The following is a 16543-nucleotide window of genomic DNA, read 5'->3' on the forward strand; positions in this document are numbered from 1 at the left end:
GCCACATATAGGGGTCTTGAATATCAGACACAAAGGGAGAAAAAGGATGAACTTGATTTATAAATGAGTTGGCTCAGCATCTGAGGGCAACTGGAAAGCAGGCCACAGGTCACCATGTAAGGGTGGCTCTGAAAGGACAGAGAGAAGAAACTTCCCAGTGGGCGGAGCTACAGGACAGGGCAGGGATGCAGCTGGCCCTCCACTTTGCATGAAGAGAAAAGTTGCCAAGGAAAGGAAATATAGGTGCCCATAGGCACAGCGAATAGTTTAGTTAGTCAGGCAGGGACAGAGATGAATGGTTTAGCTGGAAAATCAGGGACAAGAAGGTCTGAGGAAAAGGCATGTGAATGCAGTTATGAAAGTTAGGATGAAATTTGAAGGCCTTTGTCTTGTGCAATGACACCCACCACATAGCACATACCAGGAAATGAGCATTAAACCACCTTCCAGACACAATGGCCTTGTCAGACATCAGCCAGGCCCTTTCTTTAGCTTTCAGATGCTGTTGCAATGGAGTCATTAATGGAGTAGACTCAGGGGCAGGGGAGGAGGCATTGAATATACCGAAAACACGGATTCCCACCAAGACTGAATTAGCTACTCTCACAGCCCAATGTCCTGTGTGTCAGCAAAAGAAATAAATGGCACGTGCCCAGTATGACACCATCCTTTGAGAAGACCAACCAGCCAGTGGGCCCTTTTCATTCTGGAAGGGGCAGCAATTTAACTTGACTGGAATTGACACATATTTTGGATATGGACTTGTTTTTCTCGCCTTCAGAGCCTCATAGCACCACTCTCTGAGGGCTTCTGGAATGTTTGTTCCACACAAGAAATTCTCATACATCTCATTGGACCACAGGATCCTGTTAGGAAGATGACTATGAGAACAAAATAATTGGGTACATGTTATTATCACTTACCATACATCGCAGAAATTGCTGGCCTGATGGAGTGATACAATGGCTTCTTGAAGGCATAGCTGAGATGCTACCTTTGGAGGTGATACCCTGCCAAGATGAAATCATATGGCATTTGTTTTTCTTCATCTGACTTATTTCACTTAAGCATAATACCCTCAAAGTCCATCCATGTTGTTACAAATACAAGATTTTATTCTTTTTTATGGCTGAGTAGTATTCCAGTGTGTGTGTGTGTGTGTGTGTGTGTGTGTGTGTGTGTGTGTGACATCTTTATCCATTCATTCACTGACAGACACTTTGTCTCCATATCTGAGCTACTGTGAATATTGTTGCAATGAATATAGAGGTGCATATATCTTTTCAAATAATTTTTTTTGTTTTCTTCAAATAAGTACCCAGAAGTGGAATTGTTGGAATATACGAAAGTTTTTTTTTAATTATTCTTTTTTGAGAAATCTCCTTTCTGTTTTCCATAGGGGCTCCATGAATTTATATTCCCAACAACAGTACACAAACATTCACTTTTCTCCACATCCTCACCAGCCTTGTTATTTTGTGTCTTTTTGATAATAGCCATCCTGGTGGGTATAAGATGATATCTCAATGTGATTCTGATTTTATTTTACCGATGATGAGTGATGTTGAACATATTTTAATATGTCTGTTGGCAAACTACATATCTTTGGAAAAATGTCTATTCAGATCTCTGCCCATTTTTAATCAGATGGTTTGTGTTTTGTTGTTGTTATTGAGTTGCAGATCTTGATATATCTTGGATATTAATCCCTAAGCAGATATATGATTTGCAAATATCTTCTTCCATTGAAGATGTTGCCTATATGTTTTCCTAAGGATTTCCTCCACTGTACAGAAGCTTTTTAGTTTGATGTAGTGCTATTTGTTTATTTTGCTCTCATTGTCATTGGCTTTGGAGTCAGATCCAAAAAATATCACCAAGAGAAATGCCAAGGATCTTACTGCCTATGTTTTCTTCTAGGAGTTTTGTGGGTACTGGTCATATATCCAAATCTTTAATCCATTTTAAATTAGTGTGTATGGTATTAGATAGTGGTCCACTTCCATTCTTTTGCATGTGGCTGTCCAGTTTGCCCAACACTATGTGTTGAAGAGACTGATCTTTCTCCATGGCATATTATTGCCTCCTCTGTCATAAATTAACTCACCATATATATATATGTGTGTGTGTGTGTGTGTGTGTGTGTGTGTGTGTGGGTGGGTGTGGGGGGGTTATTTATGACCTTTCCATTCTGTCCCATTGATGAATGTTTCTATTTTTATGCCAATACCATACTGTTTTATTACAGCATTGTAACATAGTTTGAAATCAGGGAGTGTGATGCCTCCACCTTTATTCTTATCAAGATTGCTTTGGCTATTCAGAATCTTTTGTGGTTTCATATAAATTTGGGGATTTTTTTTTCTATTTCTGTGGGAAAAATTGTCATTAGCATTTTGATAGGGATGACTCTGAATCTGTGGAGTGCTTTGAGTTACATGGACATTTTAACAATATTAATTCTTTCAATTCATGAGCATGGGATATCTTTCCATTTATTTGCGTCCTCCTCTTTTAGAGTACAGATGTATCACCTCCTTGGTTAAATTTATTCCTACATACTTTTTAATACAATTGTAAGGATGTTTTTTAAATTTCTTTCTGATAGTTTGTTGTTAGTGTATAAAAACACAACAGATTTTTGTACGTTGATTTTGTATCCTGCAACTTCACTGAATTTGTTTATTAGTTCTAAGTTTTTTGGTGAAGGCTTTAGAAAAGTCTTCTATGTATAGTATCATGTCATCTGAAAATAGTGACAGTTTAACTTCTTCCTTATCAATTTGGATGCTTTTTATTTATTTCTCTTGTTTGATTGCTGTGGCTAAGACCTCCACTACTATATTAAATAAAAGTGTTGAGAGTAGACATCTTGCCCTGTTCCTGATCTTAAAGGAAAAGTTCTCAGTTTTTCACCATTGAGTATGATGTTTCTTGTGTACTTGTTATATATGGCCTTTATTGTTTGAAGTACATTCCTCCTATACCTGCTTTGTTGAGCATTTTTAGCATTAATGGATGTTAAATTTTTTCAATGCTTTTTATGCATTGATTGAAATGATCATAACATTTTTTATCCCTCATTTTGTTAATATAGTGTGTCACATTGATTTATTTGTGGATGATAAGCCATCCTTGCATCCCAGAAATACAGTCCACTTGATCACAGTACACAATCTTTTTCGTGTATTGTTGAATTCAGTTTGCTAATATTTGTTGAGGATTTTTGCATCTGTGTTTATCATGGATATTTGCCTGTATTTTCTTTTTTGTGCATCCTTTTCTGCTTTTTTGTAGCCAGGTGATGCTGACCTTGTGAAATGAGTTTGGAAATACTCCCTTTTCTTCAACATTTTGAAAAATTTGGGAAGAATAACTATTGAATCTTCTTTGAATATTTGGTAGAATTCACCAGTGAAGTCATCTGGGATTGGACTTTTGTTTTGTTGGGAGGTTTAGATTACTGCTTCCATATCCCTGAAAATTGGTCTATTTAAATTTTCTATTTCTTCATGAATCAGTCTTGGAAGATTTTATGTTTCTAAAAATTTATCCATTTCTTCTAGGTTGTCATTTGTTGGCATATTATCGTTCATAGCAGTCTCTTACGATCCTTTGTATTTCTTTGGTATCAGTTGTAACTTCCCTTCTTTCACCTCTGACATTACTTATTTGAGCCCTCTCTTTTTTTCTTATTAAGTCTAGTTAGGAGATTATTAATTTTGTTTATCTTTTCAAAGAACCAGCTCTTAGTTTCAATGATATTTTCTATCGTCTTTTTGCTGTCTATTCCATTTATTTCTGCTCTGATCTTTATTATTTCCTTCCTTCTTTTCTTTAACTTTGGGCTTCATTTGTTTCCTCTTTTTCTCGTTCCTTTTGCTGTAAAGTCAGTTTATTTCAGATTTTGAGTGTAAAGTTAGATTGTTTATTTAAGATTTTTCTTGTTTCTTGATGTAGGCTTGGATTGCAATTGAATTTCCATCTTAAAACTGCCTTTGCTTCATCCCATATATTTTGGTATGATGTATTTTCATTTTCATTTCTCTAGGTATTTTTTTATTTCTCCTTTGATTTCTTCATTGAACCTTTGGTTATTTAGTAGCATGTTGTTTAATCTCCACATATTTGTGATTTTTCCCAGTTTATTTGCCGTGATTGATTTTCAGTTTCACACCATTGTGGTTTGAAAAGATGCTTGATATGATTTCCATCTTCTTAAATTTATGTGGACTTATTCTGTGGCCTAACATATGATCAATCCTGAAGAATATTCCATGTGCACTTGATAAGAATGTGTATTCTGCTGCTGTTGGATGGAATGTTCTGTTTAATCTGTCTGGTCTAATGTGTCAGTGTTTCCTTCTTGATTTTCTGTCTGGATGACCTATCTATTGATGTAAGTGGGATGGTAAAGTCCCCTACTACTATTGTATTGTCATTGATTTCTCTTTTTAGGTCTGTTAATATTTGCTTTGCATATTTAGGTGCTCCTATGCATGATGTATAAACATTTATAAATGTTACATTTTCTTGCTGAATCCCCTGCTTATCTTTTATTATAATCTTTGCTTTTAAGTCTATTTTGTCTGAAATAAGTATAGCTACCCCAACTCTTTTTTCTTGGTTTCCATCTGCATAAAACATCTTTTTCCAACACTTCACTTTCCGTCTGGGTGTTTTCTTACATCTGAGGTAAGTCTCTTGTAGGCAGCGAAGAGATGGGTCTTGTTTTTTATCCATTCAGCCACTCTTTGTCTTTTGATTGGAGTATTTATCCATTGACATTAAAAGTATAGATAGGTAGGTACTTACTGCCATTTTGTTCATTGTTTTCCGGCTGTTTTTGTAGTTTCTGTCTGTTTCTTTCTTTTTCTCTTGCTTTCTTCCATTGTGGTTTGATTCCTTTCTTTGGTGTTATTTTTAGATTGCGGTCTCATTATTTTTTCTTTATCTACTATAGGTTTTTGCTTTGTGGTTACCATGATGCTTGCATATATCAGCCTGTATATACTGGTCTATTTTAAGTCAAAAGCAAGTTAAGTTTGAACACATTCTAAAACTACATTTTTATTCCGCACTCCCACATTTTGTATTTTTGATGTCACATTTCATCTTTTTATTTTGTCTATTTCTTAATTTTTACATTTATAGTTACTTTTTTTTTACCACTCTTGTCTTTTAACTTTCATAGTAGCTTTATAAGTAATTACTGAATTAACTATATATTTACCTCTACCAGTGAGCTTTTACTTCCATACATTTTCTTGTTACTAATTAGTACCTTTTCTTTCAGCTTAAATAAGTCCGTTTAGCATTTCTTGTATGGCAAGTTTAATGGTGATGAACTACTTTGGTTTTCACTTGTCTGGAAAACACTGTATCTCTCGTTCAATTTTGAATAACCTTACAAGTGTAATATCCTTGGTTGCAAGTTTTTGTTTTCAGCATTGCTAACATATCATGATACCTCTTCCTGGACTACAAAGTTTCCGGTGAAAAATCTGCTCATAGTTTTATGGGTTTCTTTGTACATAACAAGTTGTTTTACTCTTGCTGTTTTAAGATTTTGTCTTTAATCTTTGACACTTTAATTATGATGTATCTTGAGGTGGATCCCTGGATTCATCTTATTTGAAATTCTGTGGAGTTCCTGGATCTGTCTGTTTCCTTCCCCAGGTTAGGGATGTTTTCCACCATTATTTCTTCAAATAAGTTATCTGTTCTTTTTTCTCTCTCCTTTTGATAGCCGTATAAGTGAATGCTTTTCTAACAGATGTTGTCCTAGAAGTCCCTTATTTTCACCTTTTAAAATTCTTTTTTCTCGGGGCGCCTGGGTGGCACAGTTGGTTAAGCGTCCAACTTCAGCCAGGTCATGACCTCGCGGTCCGTGAGTTCAAGCCCCGCGTCGGGCTCTGGGCTGATGGCTCAGAGCCTGGAGCCTGTTTCCAATTCTGTGTCTCCCTCTCTCTCTGCCCCTCCCCCGTTCATGCTCTGTCTCTCTCTGTCCTAAAAATAAATAAAAAAAATGTTGAAAAAAAAATTAAAAAAAATAAAATAAAATAAAATTCTTTTTTCTCTTTGTTGCTCTGTTTGGGTGAGTTCCACTGCCATGTCTTCCAGGTCGCTGATCCTTTCTTCTGTTTCACCTAGTCTGCTGTTGAACCCCTCTAGCGTATTTTTCAGTTCAGTTATTGTATTCTTCAGTCTGTGGCTTCAGTTTGGTTCTTTCTTATAGCTTCTATTACTCTGTTGAAGTTCTCTCTGTGTCCATCTATTCTCCTAAGATTAGTGAGCATCTTAATGAGCATTACTTTGAATTCTTTATCAGGTAAATTACTTATCTTCCATTAAAGGTTGTGTATGTGTGTGTGTGTGTGTGTGTGTGTGCGCGTGTGTGTTGTGGCTTTGTTTTGTTTTTCTGGGATGTTATCTTGTTCTTTTGTTTGGAGCATAGTCTTCTGTTTCTTCATTTTGCTTGACTCTGTGTTTATTTCTATGTATTAGGTGAACAGCTACCTCTCCCAGGCTTCAAGGGGTGGTTGTAGGAAGACTGAGGGAGTGTCTGCCTGTCTGTTCAGGGCCCTGAATAAGGTGGCCTGCCAAGAATTATCTCTACAATGTTTCAGCCTCTTGACACTGAGAAACACAAGCCCTCACACAAAGCCAGGCATTCAAGGGATGTCCCCTGTGTGGACTGTGTACAAGCTCTGGGTTACGGTACACCACCCACTGGGTTTAGGGCCAGGGGAGAGCACCAGGCCAGGGTAAGCCTGTCAACTGGAAATATGCACTTTTTTAAAATGTTTGTTTATTTATTTGGGGGGGGGGGGCAGCAAGAGCGGGAGAGAGAGAATCTGCACTGTCGGTGCAGAGCCCAACACAGGGCTCAAACTCACAAACGGTCAGATCATGAAATCAAGAGTCAGCCACCTAACTGACTGAGCCACACAGGTGCCCCTGGCAATATGCAGTTTTAATGATTATTGCATAGTGTTATGTCCTTGATAGTTTGAATATATGGGTCCAAGAGCTATGAAGTAGATTAGGAGTGGCTCGGTGTACCCTGACTTCCAGCGGCCAACTTGAGGGACTTATATATCCCTTACCCTAAATCTAGACTCTGTGGGTCTGATGATCTCGGTCCCCAAAAGGAGAATGCTTACATCCGGGAACATAGTAAAAGTCCTGTTAAACTTTAAGCCCCAAATGCTTCTCAGTCACTTGGGCTTCTTGCGCAGGCAAAGAAGAGTCATCATCCTGGAAAGAGTAACTGACCCTGATCATTGGGAGAAGTGAGGTGGCTGTTACATTTTCAGGACAGAGAAGAATACATTTAGCACCCAAGTGATCCACCGAGGTGTCTCCTGGTTTTTCCTAGCCGAACCGGCAACAAATCAACATGTGCAGCACACAGAGAATCTGAATGTTACGCTGACCAGGGGCTCAGATCCCTTAAGGAGGAAGGTCTGAGTCAGGCCACCAAGTAAGCCATCTAGATAAGCAGATGTACTTGACAAGGACGTAGGGAATGACTAGACGAGTAAATAGAAATTAAGCTTGATATGTGAAGCAGGTGGATCCGAAGTGTGACACGTAGACTGTAGTGGTTGCCATGATATGCCCTTACCCTCGCTCCAATTCAGGATTAAGGTGCTCATTTCCCCCGCCTAGAGAGAGTGCTGGACTCTAATGGCTCTTAGCTGAATCCAAGAGAATTGCCCTGAGAGAACTTGTAACTCCAAACACGTCCCCACAGGGGCAGCCCGCATTCACCCTGGCCTTAAGGAAGGACGAACTCTGAAGAGCAATCTCAGAGCTCTCAGTAGAAATGGCCGAGGCTTCTGTTGCAACCGCACTGCAATTCATCTCCCCATGTGCAATCCTGCCGCCCTTTCTTCTGATGGGTGCTGTTCCCAAGAACATGCCTCCCTGCCCACCGAAAACAAACACAAAACATCGTGTGGCACATTCATGTCTCGGTCTGCTTCTCAGGGGGTCTAATGTTGGGTAAGGACTGATGAAGTTAGCCCTGGGGGCTGCAGGCAGGTACCTGCTAGGCTGAAAGCCCTGGTAGGTGTGCAGCTCACCCCTGACCTACAGAACTGGATACGGTCTCTCTTGCAGTTCTTGTTCTGAGAGAATTTATGATCTTGGCTGCAGTATGTAGCTTTGCTCTTGGCTCCGTTCGAGGCAAGAAGATGAAGGCACAATTCATTATTACTCACTTAGAAAACCAAGAAACATTGATGCTTTCTACTTGGAAGACTGATAGTAAAAACCATGTTAGTTTCTTTGACAACATAGCGTATTGTTTTGACATATGTTTTTCACATCACTCCATTGGGATAGCCATTCGTGGTGAGTCTCGTTATATATTTAATTTTAAAATTTGAAAAAATTGGCATATTTCAGTGACTTTTTCAAGGAGCTTGTTATTAGCTCAGCAGAATAAAATATGCAAAAGTGTGAAACATGATCTCCGTTAAGAACTCATAATCTAACTCGGGGGAGAAAGGAAACACATGAGACAAAAATAACTGACGGGAGGGAATTTGTAATTATGTTTGAAATGAGTGACAACAAATATATGAGACAGTAGTTCAGAGAAGAGGTAGACAGGATCGACTCGCCTGTCCCTGTGTTTCAACAAACTTCCTTTTAGTGATCTAAAACACTACCTATTGAAGTCTAAGAACCTCACTAAAAAGAACAAAAAAAAGCAAGAAAGAAAATGGAATCTTAATGTTATGTGCTAGAAAATTGGGTCTTCAATATTTTTCCACTGTATTTTCCACAAAGTGAACGGATTACCCTAAATGCCTAAATCACTGCTGGTAAGAATATAGGCAAATGTGCAGGAATTTTTAGCCCGGACATGATGCTACATCTGATGCAATGTTATATTTTCTCTGCAGGTTTTTTCTTTTTTAATTTAAGAAGCGTCACTTTCTTTCCTAAAACTCTGCACCCCAACACTCTGAGGTATGGATACCCATAGTCGACAATAGCTACTTGACTGCATTTTTAGCAACTCAGGAGACAGGACCCTGTGGGAAAGTGAAAATCCCGTCTTCATTTGAAATGGGTCTCGTGATTCCCGACAGAACCTAAAGGCTACTGTAAATGGCAAATCTACAAGGAAGACTATAGCGATATTGTTCATTCTTTGAGGACAGTGCCTGCAATTCATGAGCCGGCTCTCAGCTCTGTCTTGGAAACTTGTGGCCATGCTCATGTTTACGGAGCTATGTCAAGCTAGAGTGTGCCCAACAGTAAACCTATAATTTAAGCTTCTCCTACTACTCATGTCATAAATTCAGCATCTAAGCTGTTGCTATTTACCGATGGTTGGTTTGCCGTCATGGAACACTGATTCCACGGGCAAGGTTATTTGATAATATCAGGTTTACAAGAGGGAGGAAGGTTTTTCCCCATAAGGCCAGAACTAATAGATGCCTTTTGGCTCATTTAATTGAGATTAAGTTTTACGAATGGTAGATTAATTTTCTAACATCCACAACAGTTTTTTTCATAAAATAGTCAAGCCATTCAAAGCCACACTGCAACAATAATAGTAATAAAAACCTACTCTTCAATCTCCCTAAAGACCTCCTGTCGCTTCTCCGTGCTGGTGAACACTTCAACTCCACCCAGATGGAAGCATATAAAAATGACAGCAGTTCAAACACGAATCGAGGGAACTGCCTTCCTCCAGGAGACGCACCAAAAAGCTACTCGCTGAATGTGCGCGCGACGTGGCTAGCCCACCTTCTTGCAACAGAAGTTCACTGACCTCTGTGAACTTTTGCTTCTAGTTCCCTTCACCACTGAGGATGTGCTTTTGCAACATGGCAGAAAGAGACGGGAGGTAAGCTGACAGTAGCAGGTAAGTCAAGAAATCCTAGTCGGTCCCCGTGAAGACTGACCAAGCGACCATGATGTCATGAACCAATCAGTTCCAAACTCTGCTCTCCAAGAATGCACAACAATCATGCCTTTTTACAAATAATTCAATCCTCACACGAACCCAAGAATTTTATAGAAAGAACTATTCAACCGTTCAGTAAAACACAATACACCAAACTTTGGAATATGGTGTAACATAAAATATACATTTCCTGCAATTTATAGCCACAGGCAAATGACGTACCTCAGGTAAATAATGTGTGCACCACCAAATTTCTTTTAATTGCCTATAGATTGACTAAACAATTTAGTTAACGTACAGCAACAGCTTAGCCATGCAATATATAAATAGTTCATTCATGTTTTCAGAAACATAATGTGATGGGTTATACAGATTTCTCCCAAAAGAAATTGGATATAGTAAGATAAAATCAGAAAATTGAAGACAGCAAGAGATGATCAGTTTGTGCATTTCAGGGTGAGGGTACCGAAAGAATTCAGAAAGAATTTAAGTACAGAAAGAGATTCGTCATTGTTTGCTGGGAAATCTAGCTTCATCGAAGCCAGACTGTTATTTTAAATTATTAATACTTCAGGGTGCCTGGGTGGCTCAGTTGGTTGAGCATCGGACTTCAGTTCAGGTCATGATCTTAACGGTTCTTGGGTTCAAGCCCTAAGTCGGGCTCTGTGCTGACAGCTCAGAGCCTGGAGCCTGCTTCGGATTCTGTGTCTCCCTCTCACTCTGCCCCTCCCCCACTCACACTCTGTCTCTCTGTCTCTCTCTCTCTCTCAGAAATAAATAAACATGAAAACATTTTTTTAATTTATTAATACTTCAAAATACTTTTATAAGTACATAAAATAAAAAATATATGTGGTTTTATATTTTGTCAAGTATCAGTATAAAACTAAAAATATTAAGAAAAATGGAATGTAGGGATCTTATTTTAATCCTAAAGAAATACAAAAATGAAATTCACATAGTTCATTAATGTTTGTCTTATCAAAATAGTATATATTTTTTTTCTTTTTTAACATTTTTTTACCTTCGGGAGAGACAGAGACAGAGTGCGAGGGGGGGGGGGCAGAGAGAGAGGGAGACACAGAATCGGAAGCAGGCTCCAGGCTAGGAGCTGTCAGCACAGAGCCCGATGCGGGGCTTGAACTCATAAACCGCGAGATCATGACCTGAGCCCAAGTTGGTCGCTTAACCGACTGGAGCCACCCAGGCGCCCCTCAGAATAGTTTTTCTGAGGAGAAGATATTTAAAATAAGCCCTACTTAAAAAAAAAAACAAACACTTTAAGATTATTGCATCATCTTAATTGATCTATAAGTATTTTATTATAGATTGTATCTGCTAAAAAAATTAAATGTGGTTGAATAAGAATAGCATTGTGACAATTCAAGTTAATGCATTTGTAGAGTTGAGTTCAAAGTGACTCTTTTTATTGTAACTAATGAGTCAACAATCTGAATTCTTTTATTTGTAACTTCTATTCCTAGCCAATAAAATAACATAAAATAAGTTAAAATAATGAGAGCTGTGAAATTCCATGATAATGGGGATAAAAATACAGTATTTGTGTATCTTATGTTAGTATATAAAACCGTATACATTCATTTCTTTGACATATTCACAAATGCCTAGTTTTAGAGGAAAATAAATGTACTCTCCTTTAATTTCCCTAGCATCATGTTTTATAAAATTTTATATAGCAATTTTGCTACTAGAAGAAATCCTGTTAGCAGAAAATGCTTTCAAAAATGGTTAAATTTAAACAGGAAGGCTTAGGTGCCACTGACGTGGGGGGCTGGGCCGTGCCTTTGCTCCACCTCCGACCCCTCCCACTTGCCTAAGCTCGGCCAACAAGACACTGGGATGTCAGGGAGCCCTGCTTCCCGGGAGGAACCAGCCATGCTGGCTTGGATCTTCCCTGGGGGACATGGTTTTTAAGCCCCAAACTTCAAACTTGAAAGAAAAAGAAATCTTAAATACGAGTATCTTCATACTATTTTCAAATCACCCCCGTGAAGTCTGTAGAAAAGCTTCAATCATCTGGCCATTTAATCAACATCCCGTTTTATTTTGCTTGGCGCGTGTCTCGCCAGGACTGACACCCTGTACGTCTTCTCCCTGACTTTAAACCTTATTCATACTTTACTTATACGTGTTTAGACGTTACATATGTGTGTGTAGCATGGGGCCCGGGCTTCCTAGAGACAATGAAGTGTCTGCTTTGATCATCTAGACACCGGGCAAGTGCTCTCTGCAGCTGGAAGAGAAACGACCCTTCCACGCATGCTTCTAAGGAAAGAAAAACACCAGTTAACTTTGTCATAAAACTTAGGGCTCAAAGTAAGTTGCAGTTATTTAATAATCGGAACGAGAACTTCAGGCTTTAACGGAGGGTGCAGAACAGAGCGTAGACCCTGCCAAAATCCCACTTCAGCTCTCACTTTTGAACAGAACGTCAGAAAGGCGACAGGGACAGTGATTATAAAATACACATAGAAAACGTCTGCTTTAAAATTACTTTTGAACAGGAGCGCCTGGGTGGCTCAGTCAGTTAAGCGTCCGCCTTTGGCTCAGGTCACGATCTCGCCGTTTGTGAGTCCAAGCCCCACATCCGGCTCTGTGCTGCCAGCTCAGAGCCTGGAGCCTGCTTCGGATTCTGTGTCTCCCTCTCTCTCTGCCCCTCCCCCACTTGTGCTCTGTCTCTCTATCTCTCAAAGATAAATAAATGTAAAAAAAATAATTTAAACTACTTTTGAACAAAAATGGGGTGCCTGGGTGGTTCAATTGGTTGAGTGTCTAATTCTTGATTTCAGCTCACGTCGTGATTCCCAGGTCGTGGGATCGAGCCCTGCATCAGGTTCCATGCTGTGTAGCCTGCTTGAGATTCTCTCTCTCTCCTTCTGCCCCCTCCCTCACTTGAGCTTCCTCTCTCTCTCTCTCTCAAAAAAAAAAATTACTTTTGAACAAAAATACAAAGGTAATTAATATTTAACACATGACTATGTGAAAAAATTCAAGATCATGTGAATTAGCCAGACAACTCAGAGGAGAAAAAAAAAGTTTATTGTGGACAACTTTATCAAAACTTATCTCTATTGTACACCATGCCCAAATCTATTGAATATCAAGTTCCTACATGTTTGTGATGCAGGCGTAGCCTTATTAATGAAAATGATCTCATTTATTTACAAAGTAAAAACCATTAACTAGTGATGGGGTTTGAAGCTTCTTTGTTTCTGTGGGTCAATCACTCCTGGAAACACTCAAATCAGAGCCACATAAGTAATATCAAGTTAATTTAGTAGAGCTCTAAATGAAGATCAGGAAACACAAAGGTCTAATTAGTATTATAATGAATAAAGTATAGGTGTCCTTCTGTTCTCTAGTATGAACACTTTATTTTCTTTTTCCCAAGATGTGCATATATGAATTCTCTCTACGGAGTAGGTTTTGAATGGTTATTGAGAATAAAGCTTAATACATGTGTAAAAATTTGATGTCAGAATCAAATATTTTCACATACTATGGATAATTATAACCATATCTTGCATATTAAAAGCTAATCTAGTGGCTGCTTTTCTTTGCAATGTAATGAATTCACTACTCCTGGATGAAATTTATATGCGAATAGTTTTACCAGGTATTATTTATATTGGTACTATTTTGTAGTAAAAGGGGGAGTCATGTTATTTTTGTCATCTAGAACAGAGTTTATCAAAGTTGACCCTTTCACTAGTCGCTGATTTTTTTTTCTGGCAACTCCCACTGTGGTTTCCATTATAGACATTTTTCGGTGTTCAAAAGAATGTTCCTCTGAAGTTCAAGTAGGGTAGATCTAGCGTGGACGTGTAGAAAAGAGATTTGCACAAGGACAGATACTATGAAAAGAAGGAGAGCTGAGAGAGGGAATGAGAGAATGAGCTAGAAGAGATCACAAGGAAGTCAGGAAGGTTGGGAGGGGGAAGGAAGGAAACCAAGCATGGGGTGGGGGAGGGGAACAACTCGATTGTCCAAGATGAACAGAAATACAGATACTGAGAGCAGTCTAGAGTGGGAAAGACTGGGAGACACAGACACATCTCTAGGAGGCAGAGGTATACCCACTGAGAGAAAACGAAACAAACAGGCACAAATACAGATACAAAGACAGAACTTCATCAAATAATGTGAGTAACTACTAGGACAAATGACTTTTTAAGAGCACATGGCTGTTTCACGACTCCTATCATAAATGCCAATTTTATTTCCTGACCTTTACCTGAATGCAGATATTCGGTCCATAAACCTAGGTTCCTTTCTTAGTCCTCTGAACTGACATACTAGAAACCTACAGATATGCACAAGGTCTCTGCTATGAGAAAGAACTGTCTGATACATCGAATGTTCCCATTTATCCTTCCCAGCTTCACGAGGACATATTATGAGTCATTTCACAGAACTAGGCTGCTGTTCTGGAGTAACATTTAAAAGGAAGCACCAGGGTTAAAACAGCAAAGTGAGTACTGAGTTAGTAGCCATCACCTACTTTAATATATTGGTATAATTACGTGTATATAAACGTATGTGTAATGTCTCTGTGTGTGTGTGTATGTGAAGGTATATGTAGGTACACACACAGATCTGCAAACTGTTTCAGCAGCCAAGCATCCTATTGAATCAGAAATAACTTACTCAGAAAGGCTGTCCCTGCTTTACAAACATGCAACCACCAATGAAGCTGTAAGTCCCACACCTCACTTCCGGTAACCCAGCCCCTTCTACATGTGCCTGTGCCTTCCTTGCTATCTACCACCAGAGCTTCTGAGGAGCCACTTCCCCAGACTGCCCCCATGCAGACAGGCCTGGTCACCACATGGTTCTCCTGCCTCCCAAGCTAGCAGGCTGGCTGACCCCCTGGGCCACTCATAAGATGCCCCCACAGTTCCATTCACCAGCGGGGGCAGGAGTGAGTGACAGTCTTATCAGTGACTCCATTCGAATTTAATACTCCATCACGTAGTCTTGTTTTTGTAATTCATAGCCTCATTCAGAGTATTACAAAACTGCTTCTCTGAGAGCACCAAAGCAACTGGGAACCCAGTTCTGAGCCACAGCTCGCTCATCCAGACCAGTTGGACAGTAGTGCTTCAGGGGACGCGAGGGCTCAGGATACTCATTTCACCATTTGACCCACACATTGGTTGGCTGGGCTTCGGGGAGCCATCTTGTAAATCAGTACTTATAGGGATGTTTCCATGATTAATAGATATCATGAGGTTAAAAACCTATTTGCAGGCTTGGTCTACAGTGTTGTTAAGAAATCATCCCTTGTTTTTAGATGTAGAGAGAAACTGATTATCAAAGCTTAACTCATTAAGCACAAAAATCAGAAAAAATAAAGACATTTGGATCTTACAGTATAATCTTTCTTCGGATACATGATTTTTTCATTGCTTTTAAAAATATGGGGCGATCTTGTTCAGGATGGGCAAATAGAAGTGAGTTTGAAGTAACAGAGGAAATTGGCCTCCATATACGCTCGAGGGACAACCTCTGTTCTTTTCCATTCCTTTTCCTTTGACCCCCCAGCCACCCAAACCCACAGCAGGCCAAGAACCAGGCTGATCGAAGACTTTGCCATTCAGTCGAATTTAACTCATCTTTACAGAGTGCCCTCTCTCTGCCCACTGGAGTTGCCTGGGCAGACACCCTCTCAACCTTCCAACCCGGGACAAACCCCACCAGGATTAGTTGCTCATTCCAGCGTGCTCCCTTACATAAATCTATTCTATAGGGACTATCACACTGTGTTTTCATGACCCGCAGGCTATTTCAAAAACTGTGAGCTCTTGTCTTATTCCATTGCTTTCTATAGTACTTGGAACACATTTAGGCAAAGTTTTTCATTAGCTCCTTATGCGAGTGTCAGGCACGTTTCTAGATTTGGGGATATTATCAATGAAATAAAAGATCACAATTCCTGCTTTCAGGAAACTTAACGATGCCTTGAAAAAAGACAGATTAGAAACAAGGTAGTAAGTAGTTGTACCACATGTGAAAAGGTATTTTTTTCTTTTTTTTTTTTTTTTTTTTTTTTTTGCCCACCCAAAATAAAACAGGGAAAGAGAATAGAGAAAGCTGAGAAATGAGGGCTTGGCATTTTAAAGGCTGAGGTCAGGGAAGGCCTTGCTGACGAGGAAGCATTTGAGTAAAGACCTGAAGCAAGAGAGGGACAGAGACTTGCAGTAATGCAAGGAACAGCATTCTAGGCAATGAGAACAGCACATAAAAGCCTGAGGCATCAGCAAGTCTGATCCAGGGAACGGCATGTGTACACAAGAGACAATGGAGAGGTCAGAGAGACCAGGTCAGAGTAATAATTTTTTTTCTTTTCTTTCAGAAAAGGGAAAACCATTGGAAGGTTTTGAGAAGAGCGGTGACATGGTCTGAGTTTCCCTTTAACAAGATCATTCTGGCTGCCTTGTGGAGTAAACTGCAAGTTGCTAATGGCAGAGGGAAGAAAACCGGTGAGGAAGTTATCTTAGTAACTCAAGTGAACAGTGAGGGTTTGGGAGCCTGGAAAGAGCAGTGGGGGTGGGGAGAAAGGGTCAAACTGTGGGCTTATCTTGAAATTCA

General features: G+C 39.4%; 1 protein-coding gene across 10 annotated transcripts in view; it reads right to left on the reverse strand.

Annotated features, from left to right (window-relative positions):
• Positions 1-16543, reverse strand: part of ST18 (ST18 C2H2C-type zinc finger transcription factor) — a 142689-nt gene that overhangs the window by 74700 nt on the left and 51446 nt on the right. For 7 of the 10 annotated variants that reach the window (XM_045050162.1, XM_045050160.1, XM_023248498.2 and 4 more), the window contains one exon: positions 924-1010. The exons of the other annotated variants lie outside the window; for them this stretch is intronic. In XM_045050162.1, the coding sequence (XP_044906097.1) occupies positions 924-1010 (87 nt within the window). The remainder of the gene's footprint in view (positions 1-923; positions 1011-16543) is intronic. 10 annotated transcript variants of the gene reach the window in all.

Source organism: Felis catus, chromosome F2 (assembly GCF_018350175.1).
Source record: "Felis catus isolate Fca126 chromosome F2, F.catus_Fca126_mat1.0, whole genome shotgun sequence".
Lineage (NCBI taxonomy): Eukaryota > Metazoa > Chordata > Mammalia > Carnivora > Felidae > Felis > Felis catus.